The sequence below is a fragment of the Corella eumyota genome, chromosome 6, assembly GCF_963082875.1.
Source record: "Corella eumyota chromosome 6, kaCorEumy4.1, whole genome shotgun sequence".
Taxonomy (NCBI): domain Eukaryota; kingdom Metazoa; phylum Chordata; class Ascidiacea; order Phlebobranchia; family Corellidae; genus Corella; species Corella eumyota.
In genome coordinates this window covers 14,233,943-14,252,735 of record NC_137495.1, presented here as the reverse complement: position 1 = coordinate 14,252,735, position 18,793 = coordinate 14,233,943, and the positions used below count along the sequence as shown (strand labels likewise).

General features: G+C 34.3%; 1 protein-coding gene and 1 pseudogene across 1 annotated transcript; both read right to left on the bottom strand.

Moving 5' to 3' along the window:
* Positions 1-614: 614 nt before the first annotated feature.
* On the bottom strand, positions 615-5,763 carry LOC145755924 (protein spinster homolog 1-like; annotated as a pseudogene).
* A 4,496-nt stretch (positions 5,764-10,259) lies between these two features.
* On the bottom strand, positions 10,260-14,909 carry LOC145755923 (putative carboxypeptidase X1). The gene is made up of 4 exons (XM_082572154.1): positions 14,480-14,909; positions 12,022-12,159; positions 11,762-11,928; positions 10,260-10,511 (listed from the first exon to the last, which is right to left on the bottom strand). Exons 1-4 carry the CDS (start codon positions 14,907-14,909, stop codon positions 10,374-10,376), a joined length of 873 nt encoding a protein of 290 aa, XP_082428280.1. The 3' UTR covers positions 10,260-10,373.
* Positions 14,910-18,793: the final 3,884 nt, after the last annotated feature.

Genomic DNA, 18,793 nt, shown 5'->3' with positions numbered 1-18,793 from the left:
AAAAGTTTATGGAATCTATGTGGTTAAGGCATGTAAAGTGCGTGTTTATTTGTGACGTAAAATTAAATGTGACGTAATTACCGATCTGCCGATTTTGGACCTTGATCGGTGATCGCAAAATACCTTCAAAAATCAGGGATTTACGATCACCATTTTGATCGGCACATCACTATTAATAATTTGCATTTTCGAAAGATAATCTTAAAAAATAGATGATATCAATTTTATAGTTTTCTAAAATTTTAAAAGAAGTAACAAAAACAAAATATATTTCAGAAATATAAAACAATAATAATTTCTCATAAAATATGGAGTAATTATAAAGTAAGGGAATACAAAATCTTAAAAGTAATAAAAATTGTAAAATTAACATTATTTAAATTTCTGTTTAGTTAATATAAATTAGAAAATAAAAACAGCAAGAATGGCAACAAATAATTTAGGAACTAAAATAACTCACTAGTATAATATTAAAAATAACTTTAAAAAAATTTTGGCAAAAAATTATAAAAAAAATTTCACTAATAAATATTAAATAAAATTAAAAAATTGTCATGATAAAATTTTTTAAATTTATAAATGTTTAAAATAATTTAAAAACTTTTTTTTTCAATTTAAAGTTTTGTTTTATTAACTATCGCTTCACTTTCTTCACAATTATTCGCTTCAATGCTCATGTGCAGTGAACCACGCAGAAGAGAAATTTGAGTCAACACAAAGAAAAAAGAACCTAAAATTAGAAAAAGGGTTTTCGTAAAAACTAACTAAAGAAAGGGTTTAAAAATCAAACTATTAAAAAAAAAAACTTGGGTTTGCTGCATAAGGTCCTGGGTTCGATTCCTACTGCTCTCAAGCTGTAACTTTATTGAGTAAGGTGCTATAAACTCCTACTAAGCCAGCACTCAATCAGCAGCATAATTATCAGGCATTATAATCTATAATATCCCAAACTGCCACAGGCAACTTGAGACTGGGTCGGGGTAACAAATATACCTCCATGTTTAGGTAGTAAAGTTGACCTTCCCACATCGAGGATAAACAATTATCAGAAAAAAAAACTTACTAGCCAAGTAAAATCCTGGGTAAACGATGTACTGTGCTTCCCTGAAACCTAAAACTTTGATCATAGGTGGTACTATAAGAGGGGCATTCCCTCCGATATTATTGATCACAAAAATAAACATAGCGATCGCTGTCGCGCGTGACTAGGCAGGAAAGAACTCAACCAAAACAGTGAACAAAACTCCGAACCACATTTCCGCTGTGTTTTAAATAAAATTTGATTACAATAAAGTCATCTCGAAACTGGGTTGGGGTAACTGTTGTTACTCTTAAAAAATATGAAATATTTACCGAATAAATAAGCTCCAAAGAGCGAAATAAAAGCATAAGGCGGAGAAAAGTAAAGAGTTCCCGCCGCTAGAGGGCAGGCTATTGCTTGACTAACAACCAAAACCCATAATCTTGTTCGTAAACCTAAAAAAATTAAATTTAAAATTAAACCCCCACAAAAATATGGAATATTTCTAAATACAAAACTACAAAATTTGTGTTATATTAATAATACTGTCAATTTACACATAATTGGACATTTATATTAACCCCTTACACCCTATCCCTTCTCTGAAAATAAAACTGTTTTTGTACTTATTTATCCTCGATGTGGGAAGGTCGAATGCACAACCTAAACATAGAGTAACATCAGTTACCCCGACCCAGTCTCAAGTTGGCAGTTTGGGATATTATAATTGCTCAATAATTAAGCTGCTGATTAAGTGCTGGCTCAGCAGAAGTTAATATCGTTTATAGCGCCTTACTTAAGGGCTTTACAGCATGGAAGCAGTGGGAATCGAACAACGAAACTTATGTAGTAAAGACAAGGGTTTTGACCACTACATCATGCTGCCAACCTTTAATTTATGTCAAAATTTTCAGATAATGCCGTTTTCGAAAACTATTTTAGAAAAATGTCCATTCAGTAAAATCGATTTTTAATAATATGATCAAAATAAAGATTACCGTATTTAGAAGCGAGTAAATCGGACAAAATTCCACCAGTGATTATCCCAATCGTTCCACCAACGATGGAAGTTAAACTCATCCACAACCCCACCTCTGTGCCGGGGTAATATTGATCAAAATATAACTGACTGTTGTAAGACCAACAAAAACTTGCTGAAAAAATTAAAATTTGATTTAGATTTTGTTCTCGATGTGGGAAGGTCGACTTCATGACCTGAACATAGATAAATATTTGTTACCCCGACCCAGTCTCGAGTTAACTTTAGCAGTTTGGGATATTATTATTATTTTTTTGTATATATCTTTATCCTCGATGTGGGAAAGTCGAATGCGCGACTTAAACATAGAGTAACACAAGCTACTCCGACCCAGTCTCGAGTTGCCTGTGGCAGTTTAGAATCTTACTGATTATAATTGCCCGATAAATAAGCTGCTGATTAAGTGCTAGCTCATCAGAAGTTTATAGCACTTTACTCAAAAGCACTACAGCACGAGAGCAAAAGGGATTGAACCCATGACCTCATGTAGTGACGACTTAAACATAGAGTAACATCAGTTACTCCAACCCAGTCTTGAGTTGCCTGTGGCAGTTTAAGAGCAGAAGGGATCGAACCCATGACCTCATGTAGTAAAGCCAAGTGATCTGTCCACTACAGTATGTAGGGTGAGGTTTAAAGTTTGATTCCCAGTAGCGGCATGTTGAAGCACCGACTAAGGATTTTATTCATAAATATAAAAACTCACCAGAATGTCTGAATGAAGCCCCAACCAGTAACAATAAGATAGTTGGAGATTTGATAAATAATTTGAAAGTTGTCAAAATTGATTTCAACACCGACTGCTTTTCTAAATAATAAAATTTATAGCCAGGTTTATAAATAGCTTAGTTAAAAATATAGTTTGCAAAATAGGCCAAATAACTTTTAAACATTTCTCCAAAAAAATAAGAAATTTTACGGCAGACTTAAAAAATACAATTTTTATAATAAAAACGGCAGCATGGTGTAGTGGTAAGAACACTTGCTACACCACACATAAGGTCGTGCATTCTATCCCTACTGCTCTCATGTGGTAGCGCTCTTTAGTAAGGCGCTATAAACAGTATAAACTTCTGCTGAGCCAACACTTAATCAGCAGATTAATTATCGGGCAATTATAATCTATAATATCACAAACTGCCACAGGCAACTCAAGACTGGGTCGGGGTAACTGATGTTACTCTATGTTTAAGTCGTGCATTCGACCTTCCCACATCGAGGATAAAGATATACAAAAAAAGTTTTATTTATTAAACATTTTATCAAAAGTATTAAATACCAAAGTCTATCTCATATTTGTTTTTCTCTTCAGCTTGTTCAATAATTTTACGTTCTGGTTCTTTGACAGAGAAATATAAAATAATCACCATAATTATGCCTGGAGCTCCAGCTATAAAGTAACACCAACGCCAGCTCTAAGAAAAAATTAACAAAAGATTAGTTAAAAATAAAATAAATTTAAATTAATTTTGTTTTTTTGGGGGGTTGATTTGATAGAAAAACCTAAAAATAAATCGTTCAAAAAAAGGGTAGGCTACTACGTTATAAGAGAAGTGGGAATCGAACCCAGGTCCTCATGTAGTAAAGCCAAGTGTTCTGACTACTACACCGCACTGCTGGTCAAAAATATTTTCACCATTCCAAGAATGTTGGCGTCAGTCACATAATTTCTAACAGCAAATGCCAAACCATATCCAAAATAAATCCCAAAGTTGAAAAAACTCATCGCAAAAGCTCGAACTTTCTGTGAGAAAATGTCGGCCACCAAACTTGAGGTAAGAGGAGTACAGGCCGACTCTCTGAGAAAAAAAGGTTTAGGTTTTTAAGAGAATTTATTATACATACAAAAAATTTGATATTATTAAGGTTTGTTAAGACCCTAGCATAAGAGCAGCAGGAATTGAACACAGGACCTAATTTAGTGATGCCAAGTGCTCTTACCACTACACCATGCTTCACCCACAAATTTAGTTAAAAATAATAACTGGTACAAAAAACTTTTTTTTTTTAAATATTTTTTTACTGAAACAAACTTTAAACTCACCCTGCCCCAAAGCCAACTCTCAGCAAAGCTAACAACCAATAAGTGTCGGCAAATCCGGTGGTAAAAGTCATTACCGAGTAAAAGAAAACACTTGCAGATAATATCTGGATTCTAAACCATAAAATAAAAAGAATTTTATAAAAGTTAATTCAAAATTTAAATATTAAAAAGCAAAATAAATAAAAAAAAGTTTTAAAAGATTTTAGGTTTGCATAGAAAATGGAGTTACTGACATTTTACCAAAAACTATATGCCCAAAAACACCATTTTACTAACTGGGTCAGAGTAAATGATGTTACTCTATATTTAGGTCGTAAAGTTGACCTTTCCACATTGAGGATAAATAAATATAAAAAATAGTCGGTTATCAACCTGTTATATTTATCGCCAACAATTCCCATTACAACTCCCATAACAGTAAAAAAAATAAATATTGGACCAGCAAGAACTTGGTATTCTATTCCCTGGCCTGAGTATTCCATTCACAATATATCGTTCCATTCAATCCCATCTAAAAATTAAGAAAATTAATAATTTACTTTGTTAGTTAGCATGTTGTAGCATCTTTGAGTAAGACCTGAGATCCTGGGTTTGATTCCTACTACTAGCATGTTGTAGCATCCTTGAGTAAGAACTGAAATCCTGGGTTTGATTCCCACTGCTGGCATGTTGTAGCATCCTTAAGTAAGACATGAGATCCTGGGTTTGATTCCTACTACTAGCATGTTGTAGCATTTTTGAGTAAGACCTGCAATCCTGGGTTTGATTCCCACTGCTGGCATGTTGTAGCATCCTTAAGTAAGACCTGAGGTTCTTGGTTTGATTCCCACTGCTGGCATGTTGTAGCATCCTTAAGTAAGATCTGAGATGCTGGATTTGATTCCCACTGCTGTCATGTTGTAACATCTTTGAGTAAGACCTGAGATTCTGGGTTTGATTCCCACTGCTGGCATGTTGTAGCATCCTTAAGTAAGACCTGAGGTTCTTGGTTTGATTCCCACTGCTGGCATGTTGTAGCATCCTTAAGTAAGATCTGAGATGCTGGATTTGATTCCCACTGCTGTCATGTTGTAACATCTTTGAGTAAGACCTGAGATTCTGGGTTTGATTCCCACTGCTGGCATGTTGTAGCATCCTTAAGTAAGATCTGAGATGCTGGATTTGATTCCCACTGCTGTCATGTTGTAACATCTTTGAGTAAGATCTGAGATGTTGGGTTTGATTCCCACTGCTGGCATGTTGTAGCATCCTTAAGTAAGACCTGAGGTTCTTGGTTTGATTCCCACTGCTGGCATGTTGTAGCATCCTTAAGTAAGATCTGAGATGCTGGATTTGATTCCCACTGCTGTCATGTTGTAACATCTTTGAGTAAGACCTGGGGTTCTTGAATTGATTCCCAATAAAATAATATTAGCATGCAAAATTAACAACTACTCACTGTGTTGAATTCTTCACATCTCTTCATTTTGTGTTTGACAGTTTTTCAACATTTATGTCCAAGGTCAAACAAGCCATGTCTCCAAAATGAACGTCCTGTGCCATTTCCTTTGAGGTGACACCGATCATAAAATGACCCAACTCCCCAAACCCATAACACAACATTAGGATTGTTATACAATACCAATGATACATGGGCTCCCCTTTAAATGTTTTAACCATTTTGAAATTGTTTTCCTAATGTTAAAGTAAACTAAATTTAAATTCTGTTAAAATATATTTTTACATTTATTAATTAGCGATGTAGAAAGGTCCACTTGACAACTTAAAAAAAGCTGCCGATTAAGTGCTGGTTCAAGTTCATACGGTTTATAGCACCTTACTTAAGAGCGCTACAGCATGGAAGCAATGAGAATCGAACCCAGGACCTCATGTAGTGAAGCCAAGTGTTCTGACCACTACACCATGCTGCCATTATTAAAGTATATATAATTTTAAAACTTAATACATAAAAATTGTTCGTTATTCGTTTAAATATTAATAAAATAATAAAAACATTATTCAGCAAAAAAGATTTAATTTATGCCTAAAATTAACTTAAAATTTTGTCCAGAATATATCAGCTAACGCAAACAATTTTGGCAAATATTACCAGACCATAACTTTTCTGATTTCTTTAACTTAAATATATCTTAACATTTCTTTGTTTTTACTTTATAATTTGCTCAATTAATCTAAAAACATCTGTTTTTGGTCTGTTTACAAAATCACATTTCCTCAACGCGATGTCAACAAAAAGTTGAAGTAGTTACTCATATGCGGTGTACGAAAAATGTCACCACTTTTTAAATACTCATTGCAAGAAAGTCGCCTTCAAGACCTAAATATAGAGTAACAACTGTTACCTTGACCCAGTCCTAAGTTGCCTTTAGCAGGTTAGAGTATTATTGATCATATTTGCACAATAAATAAACTGCTATATAAGTTATGACCCAGCAAGAGTTTATGTCGTTTATAGCACCTTACTTAAGGGCGCTACTGCATGAGAGCAGTGGGACTTAAGTCTAGGACCTCGTATAGAAAAGCCAAGTGTTCTGACTACTAAACCAGGCTGCCTTAACACAATTTAACTAAAAACATTTTACCAAATAAACATGAATTAGAAACTGTACAAAAAACGATGTTTTACCATTTTTATCACAAACAAACAAGCCCAAGATATTCACCTCAAAAACTACCAAGCGACCTAACTACTAAGACTAAAACGCAAGACATCTACCTAAAAACCTAGCAAGCGAACCAACTACTAAGACTGTAGTGCAAGACATCTACCAAAAAACCTAGCGAACGATCTAACTACTAAGACTAAAGCGCAACACATCTACCAAAAAATCTCGCAAGCAACCTAACTACTAAGACTGAAGCGCAAGACATCTACCAAAAAAACTAGCAAGCGACCTAACTACTAAGACTGTAGCGCAAGACATCTACCTAAAAACCTAGCAAGCGAACCAACTACTAAGACTGTAGTGCAAGACATCTACCAAAAATCCTAACAAGTGACCTAACTACTTAGACTAAAGCGCAACACATCTACCAAAAAATCTCGCAAGCGACCTAACTACTAAGACTAAAGCGCAAGACATCTACCAAAAAAACTAGCAAGCGACCTAACTACTAAGACTGAAACGCAAGACATCTACCAAAAAACCCAGCAAGCGACCTAACTACCTAAACGGACCAAAGCTTTAAAACTATGCCAACTTAGGGGAAAACAGTTCCTGCCATAGCGTAGGTGATCCGATATTCAAAAAAGCGAACAGTCGATCAAAGCCATCGGCCTAAAGGCACTACAAGCTAATCAGACGCGCTTATAAAACCAACGAATATCCACGTACGGAGAAGTGGTTGGCCTCCCATTGTCGCTGGGAGGTCTCCCATTTACACTTCCCTAACTGTTAGTTGAACATCGAAATCTTGAGCCTAGGTTAAGCTTAAAATGAAGCTATTTGTGGTCCTTTGTAAAAGTCCAAGTTTACGCTTTGTATATGTGTTGGCTTAGCATAAGCAAAAATTTATTTTAAACGACAATTTTTTTGATTTTTGTAAATAAAAAATGTTTTGGGTGAAAATTGTGAGATGTTGAAAATTGAAAGCTTGCGTCGTTCGTCCGGTTTATAAAATGCGGAAAAGCGGAATTTTTAAACCTTACCCTAATCTTCCCTTGAAAAGTATCTGCCCATACTCTTTAAAAATAAAAAAAACGACTTTTTACCTAAATATAGGAAAGATATTTAACATATTTAGAGCATGAGATTTTCTTAAAATAGCATTTCAAGGCACAAGATTTTAGTAAAAGATAATTAAAAAGTTAACTCAGGACATGAGTTCTTTTTTCATAATGATGCACACTATAAGGCTAATAATAAAGATGCTACAACATACCATCAGTGGGAATTAAACCCAGGATCTCAGGTCTTAAGGATGTTACAACATGCCATCAGTGGGAATCAAACTAAAGTCCTCAGGTCCTACTTCAATATGCAATAACATGCCATCAGTGGGAATCAAACTAAAAACCTTAGGTTCTTACTTAAAAATGCTACAACATGCCATCAGTGAAAATCAAACTAAGGACCTTAGGTCTTACTTAAAGATCCTACAACATGCCATCAGTGAGAATCAAACCAAGGACCTTAGGTTCTTACTTGAAGATCCTACAAACATGGCATCAGTGAGAATCAAACTAAGGACCTCAGGTTCTTACTTAAATATGCTACAACATGCCATCAGTGGGAATCAAACTAAGGACCTCAGGTTCTTACTTAAAGATGCTACAACATGCCATCAGTGAGAATCAAACCAAGGACCTCAGGTTCTTACTTAAAGATCCTACAAACATGGCATCAGTGGGAATCAAACCAAGGACCTTAGGTTCTTACTTAAAGATCCTACAAACATGGCATCAGTGGGAATCAAACCAAGGAACTTAGGTTCTTACTTAAAGATCCTACAAACATGGCATCAGTGGGAATCAAACCAAGGACCTTAGGTTCTTACTTAAAGATCCTACAAACATGGCATCAGTGGGAATCAAACCAAGGACCTTAGGTTCTTACTTAAAGATCCTACAAACATGGCATCAGTGGGAATCAAACCAAGGACCTAAGGTTCTTACATAAAGATCCTACAAACATGGCATCAGTGGGAATCAAACCAAGGACCTTAGGTTCTTACTTAAAGATCCTACAACATGCTATCAGTAGGAATTAAACTAAGGACCTCAGGTTCTTTCTTAAAGATACTACAACATGCCATCAGTGGGAATCAAACAAAGAACCTCAGGTTCTTACTTAAAGATCCTACAAACATGGCATCAGTGGGAATCAAACAAAGAACCTCAGGTTCTTACTTGAAGATCCTACAACATGCCATCAGTGGGAATTAAACTAAGGACCTCAGGTTCTTTCTTAAAGATGCTACAACATGCCATCAGTAGAAATTAAACTAAGGACCTCAGGTTCTTACTTAAAGATCCTACAAACATGGCATCAGTGGGAATCAAACCAAGGACCTCAGGTTCTTACTTGAAGATCCTACAACATGCCATCAGTGAGAATCAAACTAAGGACCTCAGGTTCTTACTTAAAGATCCTACAACATGCCAGCAGTGGGAATCAAACCAAGGACCTCAGGTCCTACTTAAAGAAGCTATAACATGCTAGCAGTGGGAGTCATGCAAGAATATGTAGCAAATTTTATTAATTACGAACGGTTTTTAGTTGTTGGTTGTTTACAAGAATATAAAATTCTGGCTAATTCTTACAAAAATAAACTCAGAATTTCAGTAACTGCTTTTAGAAACGAACATTTGCATTTAATAAAAAGCAGAAATGAATCGTTGGAAAAATGATTCAATACCAGAAAAACGAGGTTAGAGTTCCCATGTAAAAAGAGTTGTTAAATAACCCGCAAATTCGATAAACGAGTTATAGTTAAAAGCATTGAAACTTATTATTTAAATAGGGAGGAAAAATACGCCAAAGCCTGACAGCAAATAAATAACAATTCAATTTCAAATCAACATCAAAAACTGTTTGTTTATAAAATTAAAAGTTAGCTTATGTGGATTTATCCAAAATAAGTTACAATTGTGACATTAATAGGGCCGATACCTTCTTTGTTTGACCCAGTTATATCGATGTAGCTAATTGTTTGCTTGTTGGTCCGCAAATCAGTAGTAATCGTAACAGCACTAACTTTTTGTTCAATCTCGTCTTCTAGTCCTTCCCACACCTCTGTTTTAAGAGCAGGTAGTATTGTGCGGGATGGTATTCAAACCTGGGCTCTAGAACTTTCATAAGGTCCCTAAAACCTTTGTCATTTAAAACATTTCGTCAATGAAAATGGCTGCACATTTTTAGTATTATAACTTCTTTTGTTGCCTGGACAGCCACTTGAAATAACTAATTTGCATTTATTACACATTGCTTTACTTTCACTATCTTTGATTACTGTCTTTACCAAATATTAGACCTACGATTTGACATCGCAGTAACTGTTCACTTAAAAATAGGAAATTTAAATATTACTACTATAGACTTTGTTACATTATGTTTATTCACACATTTAATAAACCCAACTATTACAGCCTTAACATTTTAGTACATTTACAGAATTTTATTGTTTGTAAGATTTAATTAATATAACACGGATTATTTGTTCAAAATTATACAATTAATTAGTTTACAAGTTTTAATATATTACATAACTAAAGAATTTTAATTAACAACTAGGAATTAAAATAATTAACCGAAAGAAATATGTGATTACTAGCAAGATAAAAGCTCCATGCGAAGACTGAGATCATTATGCCAGGTTTGTGGATACAATCGAACATAGCGAGCACTTATAGGTTGAGGAAAGTTGTTGAACTTGTAACTATTTCTATCTTCGTTACCAACAAAGATCTTTAAAAAGATTTAATATAATATTTAACGTAATAATATTTAGGTTTAAGCTATTAATTATTTAAATTTTATAACTTTAATAATCGCGCGTTGTTCATCGCTTCACATTTAACTTAAAGGGACTGCAACATGCAAAATTAAAATGTCTATAAAGGGCATTGTGACGTGTTTGCCAGCCCCTGATTACAATCTAAATGGCTTATTTCCTGCCCAAAAGTTACGGATTTTTGCTATTTTAAATAAAAAAATGTTACGACGATGCTTAAATTTAAGTTATCGACTTTATATTTAAGTTGTGCATAATTTAAGCGTTCGTGTTGACAATGGTTTTTAGGGAGCTAGAACAGCGTCCATAGCAACGTGATATAAATACGTTCCATGTCTTGCAAAAAACAGTTTTATGGACAAAAATCACAACCACAAAATCAAATGTAGCCTGCACTTAAAAAAACTGTTTTTAATTAACACTAAGGCTAAAAAGAATGCTGTTTTTAAGTAAGTTAGGTACTATAAACTACTTTCCAAGCTACTTCGTACACTGGGACCAAAGTAGCTACGTTCGGCCTTAAAAAAACAGTAGATTATAACTTGCGTTAAATTATAAACTCACAACTTATTTACTACTTGGAAAAAACATAAAAACGTCTTTCAACAAGTAGTAAACCCCATTTGGGGATGAAAATGTAAGTGAAAGTCAGCACTGGAAAATAATAAAACTGAAATACAAAATCGGTAAAAAATTGTGATCCAGTTTAGCCTTAGAACCTGTAGAATTTAAAAAAACATCAATATTGCTATATTGGACATGTTTTAATAAAAAAATGTTTTTCCAGTCAAACAACGACTGAAGACCGAGTACAAACTTAAGAAAAGCTCACATAATTATTTTCACACCGGTTCGCAGGATTTTTGCAATGTCAATTTTTAAAATTACAAAACTTTAGATTAATAAAAAATTTAAAACTGTCGCAGACCCTTTATTGTTAAAAACGACGAATAATTAAGTTTTGTAACAAGCTATGACATCACAAAACAATTAGAATAGTGATTGTTTAAACAATGGTTTGCTTGGTTAATATTATCTAGCTTGTAAACATCACACAACTTTTAAAAACAAGTTTTGATGATTTTAATTAAAACATTTTTAATAAAATAAATTTTTTAAATTAATTAACACCAATTAATTAAAAACTGTTTCTAAACTTTAATAAGTTAAACAAAATAAATTTTCGTTTTAAATTTTAGCTTACGAGATCATTTCCATTATTTTGGATGAACTGCATATTTGATAAACTGGGACCATAAGATATCTTAAAGCTGGTAACCCAATAAGGATTATAGTAATTTCTTTGTGTCACAACTCCTGTCACTTGAGTTGATGTCTTGAGGTCAATTTGGATCCATTCCCCAACCACCCCTATTAATTAAAACAATGTTAATGTTTATTTTCCACTAATTACAAAAGTTGTGAAACTTTATTATAAGATAGAAAATAATTCCAACAACTCACTTTGTTTAGGATACCAACTCCTGGTATGAGCATCCAACCTTGCTTTATGTGGTGAGTAGGTGCTGCTGACATAAGAACTAGCTGTGATGTCACTATCCGGTATTCTTCCATCTTTTAACCCAAGCCCACAAACACTAGCTATAAATATTTAGGTTTATTTAGAATTAATCTTATAAGTTAGCATGATTTAGCTTAACTCTTAAATACTTAAATTGTAAATTAAATATTACAAAATGTTTATAAATTGTTATATTGTCTGCTTACTGTTAGAACCTCGTAACTCAAAATTTGACAACAAATATAAATTTAGCGGCATTTAAAAAATGATTTTATTTGTAATTAAAGAATAACTTTTTATTAATTTATCATTTGATTTTTAAACTTTAAATGACCGTGTATTTTAAGTAAAAAGATCGAGTGGTTAAAGTTTTGTTAACATACAAATGTTGTTAAATTAAAACTGACTTAATAACTAAATATCGGGTGTTAATATAATAATGTAGGAAAAGCACTTAGCATCGCAATCAGTTACGTTGCAAATGCTTTCCTAGCCTCAAAACAGCTGTGGTGCTGGTTCGCAAAGAACGGCAAAAATCACCTGCATTGACAGCCGTGATGTAATTTTCGCCGTGAAACTGGGGGTATCAAAAGCAAAAATATTTACAAACTTTATCAACACTATCAACCAGAACCAACCCATTATGAAGTACAAAAAAGGGGTCGACTGAAAATGAAGGAACGGAAATTGAAGGAACGGAAAATGAAGGAACGGAAAATGAAGGAACCGGAAAACGAAGGAACCGGAAAATGAAGGAACCGGAAAAGGAAAGAACCGGAGAATGAAGGAACCGGAAAATGAAAGAACGGAAAATGAAAGGACCGTAGAATGAAAGAACGGAAAATGAAGGAACCGGAAAATGAAAGAACGGAAAATGAAAGGACCGTAGAATGAAAGAACGGATAATGAAGGAACAGGAAAATGAAGGAACCGGAAATTGAAAGAACCGGAGAATGAAGGAACGGAAAATGAAGAAACCGGAAAATGAAGGAACCGGAAAATGAAGGAACGGAAAATGAAGGGACCGGAGAATGAAAAAACAGAAAATGAAGAAACCGGAAAATGAAGGAACCGGAAAATAAAGGAACCGGAGAATGAAGGAACGGAAAATGAAGGAACCGGAAAATGAAGGAACCGGAAAATGGAGGAACCGGAAAATAAAGGAACAAAAAATAAAGGAACCGGAGAATGAAGGAAAGTGAAGTAAGAAGAGGCGGAATCCTAAAAAATAAAAAATTCCGCGTCCCCCAAAAAAGAATACGTAAGAACCCCTTCTCAGGCAAAATAATACCTTTGGTTCTGTGAACCCAAATAACTGTGCAAACTCGCTACCATCCTATGCGGTTAAAAGCCGTACAAATTTATTAACAATAAGAGAATTACAGAGAAAAAATATTTATATGTATTGGTTATAGAAAAGGGTATGAAAACTCAGAAATACCTTTTTATTCAAGGACAGATCTAATTACCCATAAGGTAATTAGAATAACCAAATATATTTCGTCATTATATTGAAATAGTTAAACATTGTATAGACGCTATCTATGTACATATCAACGCCCCAATTTTGGATTTAGGTTATATCTCGATAACATTTCCTGTTGTTGTTTAGTTTTTACTATATAGTAAAAACCTTTAAAAAACATTATCAATAGTGACATAGTTCTTTTTATGTATGCGTCAGATTTTTGCTGAATATATTTTTTCCCGAATCTTGTGATTATTAATTAATTTGATATAGAATTACCATCCATTTTATTGACAGTGAAACGTACAGCCATGTAATGTAGTTTTGTATTATTTAACCCAGTATATTATTTATTTTCGCATCGCAGAATAATTTAGTTTGTGTCTATTATGTACCATTTGATTAATGTGTCGCTTTACGTGGAAGGCGAAGTTGTGAGCGTGTTGTATTTTTGATAATTGTGATTGTGGAGAAAGAAGTTAGTGTATTTTATATAATAATGATGTTAGTTTAGAAACGATTTAACGTAATGTAATATTGTAATATTATCGCCCCTATTTTTATATATATATTGTTATCAATAAAGTATGTTAACCAGAATTCTATTTGAATAAGGTTTTACCTAGGAATATATTTAAGTATTTTAATACATTGCTGGACCTTTCTGCCACCTTCCTAACCCAATTCCCTACAATAACTAAATATCTATGATAAAATTAATTTTACAGATAAGTTTTAGCACTTTAAAAATGCCACTGTATTAAGTATACTTGTTTATATAAGGAACAATGTTAATAAACCATACAAAATATACTTGCAAGGTTTAAAACGTTAATTAATTATCTTAAAATTGTTTTTATTTTAGTTTTGAGGTTCTACCAGTAAGCCGATGATATTATCATTATTTAACAAATGTAAAGTAACCAAAATACCTGCTTTATCAGGAAAAAATCTTTTTAATATTGCAACAATTTCATCATGACACGAACACTCTCCAGTAGCCCCAACTAACCCAATTTCACCCTTAGGACCTATGGGGCCAATTTCACCCCTGAAACCTTGTTCACCTCTAACGCCAGCGCCCCCAACTGACCCAATTTCACCCTTAGGACCTATGGGGCCAATTTCACCCCTGAAACCTTGCTCACCCCTGGCACCAGGACCCCCAATTGCCCCAATTTCACCCCTAAAACCTTTTTCACCTTTCGCTCCAGCTGGGCCAAGCTTTCCTGGTCTACCTTGTTTAGTTTCAGAAGGTTCATGAGCAGATGCAGTGGGACATGCACTAAAACAAACTTGGTTGTTTTGGGATGCAGCTAAGCATAACCAGAAGCACAAAAACATAAATATTTTCAAACTCATTTCGGCAAGTTTCAAGTTACAATTGTTTTATTCTAAACTCATTTAACAAGCTAGTTATAATTTTGTTATTAATGTTTATCACAAATAATTGAAACACTATGACGTAACAATGATAGAAAATACTTTTTCGAATTGTTATCTATTAAGATTTGAAGCGGCAGTAACTTAAACTGTTTGAGTGTTAGTCTCTGACTGTTTAAATGGAAATGTAGATATAATTTATTTGTGATGTCATAATCTACTAATGTGACAACAAAAATAACGACAAAGCCCGTTATAGTTTAATTGTGATGTCATAATCTACTAAAGTGACGACAAAGCCCGCTATCGGAGCCGCAAAGCGAGTCAGCTATTGTGGCATGCAACGAGGTTTCCCATAACAGCGTTAAAAATGTGAAACGTTTCAAGATTGTGCCAGTTAAAGTGTGGGGCAACAATCAAAGTAATTTTGTGAACGCTTTTCTGGATGACGGTTTAGATACAAGTATTTGTACTGCAAGCCTTGCAAAGAAATTAGAAGGAGACAAAAGAACACACCGAGCTTTATACAGCAAATTAAGTGACTAGTCATGGGAGCCGAGTTGACTCACTGTATGTAAAGGAGGTCAAACCGAATCGTTTATTGTCGACAAGCTTTTGGTACTTGATCATATAGTCAATATAGATGACAGCATTACAACCAAGAAAGTGGTAAACATGTATCCGCATCTGCGTGCCCTGAAGTTTCCTGAACTTAAAACAAAGTCAGTGGAGCTACTTCTGGAAAACAATGTTCACGATGCATTCAGAGTTTCTGAATGGCGTTACGGCAAAAAGTGCCAGCCTTTCGGTCCGCATACGGTGTTGGGTTGGACGTTGTTTGGCTCAAACCATAACCCAAGGAAATCCTCCCAACGAACTAATGTTAACTTTATGCATAAGCCTGAACAAGTATCGACATCATGCAACGAAATTTCAGATGTTTATCTGCTAAAGAACAGAAAAATGGCACTTCAAAGGCTGCAATCTTTGAAGAAGAAGTTTATTGCTAACCCTGAAACTTTTAGCCAATATAGGAAAGAAATCGATGAATATGTAAAATAAGGACATGTGACTGTATTGGCTAATAGAAATTGTGTAAACGATATAACGCGGTATATACCACATCACTGTACGGGCCCTAAGTTTATTATAGTGTTTTACTAACAGCCTCGTGGAAGTGCTTTTACGATCTGGTTCCAGAACTATATATTAACACTTGGAATAATTGGCTTAACACTTTTGTTGATTGAGAGAACATTAGTATACCCAGATGTTTTAAACCTTAATATTGATTATGGTTGTATTTAGTTTTATCGCTGAAAGGACTGAAGCCCGGTTTTAGTCAAAGGCAATATGTACGTTGGTGGCAGGCTACATAATCTGTCCCTTTAATCAACAAACATCCGATGATTCTTCCATCTAACCAGGTTGTAACCGAGCTCATTGTAACAAAGTATCATGGCATGGGCATTCGGTAACAATCTATGTCTTGTCCCCCATTGATGGCTGAGGTGGGACGAATTTTAAACAGCAGACCTCTGGTGCCACTCAGCGACGACTGCAAGGATGAATTGGCATTGACGCCAAGTATGTTGCTGAACAATGGACAACGACCTGCCTCCAGACACGTTTGTCAAGGAAGACAGTTACAGACGACCTTGGATGTTCTACTTCTTGCTGATCAATTTTGGGGGAGATTGACAAAGGAGTATTTGACTTTGTTACAATTGCGACAAAAATGGCTTCAGCCGATGAGGAATTTCACGGTTGGCGACGTGGTCCGTTAATGAAAACGCGAAAAGAGGACTCTGGCCTAAAGGGATCATCAAGAAGTTAGACAAGAACGGGAGTGTGCGCCGTGTCCAGGTGCGCACTGCATATGCTACCTTAACCTGAGACAAAGTTTGCCTTCTAGAAGGGGTCGCATAAATTCTGTATTTTCTGTGTTTTTTTTGTTTACGCCTGCCTCACAGTTTTCTTCTTTACACATTTTAAAAAAAGAAATATTTAAAAAATTAACATATATATTTATCTTAACAACCGGTTAAAACTTTTTTAACTATTATACTTTTCGCCAAATTTTATTTTAAATATCGGTAAAATATGTTCTTGCGTTAAAAGTATACGCGGGCTTAACGCTGCAGGCTCCCCGCAGTTTATTAAAAAATTTCGCGGACCGAAAGCTATTAGTCGTAAAATTTCGCAGACCGAAAGCTATTAGTCGTAAAATTTCGCAGACCGAAAGCTATTAGTCGTAAAATTTTGCAGGCCAGAAGCACCCGTCTTTAATCCGTTTATAAAAAGGTTTTTGAAACAAAAATCTTCAAAAAAAATAATATTCTAAAAACTAACATATGTCATTAACGTAACAACCAATAAAAACTTTTATATATACAGTACTTTATGCAAAATTTTTATTTTAAATATCGGTAAAATATGGTCTTACGCTGACTTTATACACGGGAATTTCATCGCCGACTCCCCGCCGTTTTTTTTTGCGGGACGAACCTTCTGGCAACTCTTTAAACGTTTTATTCTTCGTGTTTTAATATATAAATTTATATACATTAACACAGGCAATAACCAATAACATATTTATGCACACTCTTCAGTGTAAAAAATGATAAATTAATGCTTTTTCTTCAAATATTGTTTGGAAATACGGCCCTATTTCGCAAAATACGTGATATCATAATGCATCGTCTTGCGTCACCTAAAAGCGCGCGCTTTCAAAATTAGTTTTTTATAGGTTTTAGTTTGTAAAATTAAAAAATAAATTGACACGGGAAAAGAAAGATAACATGTTCTTGCACATTATTCTTTAAAAAAAATATTAATTTACTGCTTATTTTATTTCAAATACTGTCTAAAAAACTGTATAAAACTACGCGAAAATAAAATTTCACGCGGTAATTAAAATGCAAAATCCCCGCTGTTCTAAAAAAATCTTCGGGCTGAAGGTTCTGGTTACCTTTTTGGTCAGTTCGCTGGACGTAAAAACTTATAAATAAGTAAATCCGAAGTAAGGTTTAGCATACAATTAGACTTTCGCTTTTATACTTAATTTGTTAATTAAATACTTTGTAGTTTGTGTTTCGTATCATATAGTTTGTGTCGCATTTTTGTTTTATTAAAGTGTGGCCTTCTTATCGATGCCCATCTTTACAGCGTACTCTATTGGGGTTTAATAATTGTTTAAGCCATAGTAGGAGTTTATTAGATCCTACATTATTCAAGATATAAACTGCAGTCAACTAATCAAAAATTTTCGCTAGACTCATCCCGCGGTGCTGCGATTTTTTAAAATTATTCCTCCTTTCTAGTTATATAGCCCATGAACCACCTCTGTTATCTACACTTCAAAGATAAAATATAATCTGACAACAACCTTACGTTAAAATAAAATTAAAATGTAAGACCCTGAGCCCCACTGTTTAAAAATAAGTTTTGTTTATAAATTCTGGTATTTTTTTGTAAAGTTATTCTATATATACCTTAAACACTTTAGCCTAGCAATCGCGATCGCAGCAAAAGAACATTCGTTTATAAATGCTGATTTGAAATAGGTAGAAAAAGGCAATCTTTAAATTAAGGAGAATTAGTCACAAGTTTTTTTTGTACAAATCTTTATCCTCGATGTGGAAGGTCGATTGCGCTAACTAAACATAGAGTTACCCAGTCTCGAGTTGCATTTAGCAGTTTGGGATAATATATATTATAATTGCCCGGTAGTTATGCTGCTGATTAAGTGCTGACTCAGCAGGAGTTTTCACCGTTTATAGCACTTTACTCGAGGGCGCTACAGCATAAGAGCAGTGGGGATTGAACCCACGACATCATGTTGGTGCAGCAAGTGTTCTTAC

Coding starts and splice junctions, on each gene's coding strand:
- LOC145755923 (XM_082572154.1), bottom strand. CDS start 14,909: ATGAGTTTGAAAATATTTATGTTTTTGTGCTTCTGGTTATGCTTAGCT. Junction 12,160..14,479: donor ATTTTTTCCTGATAAAGCAG/GTATTTTGGTTA, acceptor AAATATTTATAG/CTAGTGTTTGTGGGCTTGGG. Junction 11,929..12,021: donor GAGTTGGTATCCTAAACAAA/GTGAGTTGTTGG, acceptor TTTAATTAATAG/GGGTGGTTGGGGAATGGATC.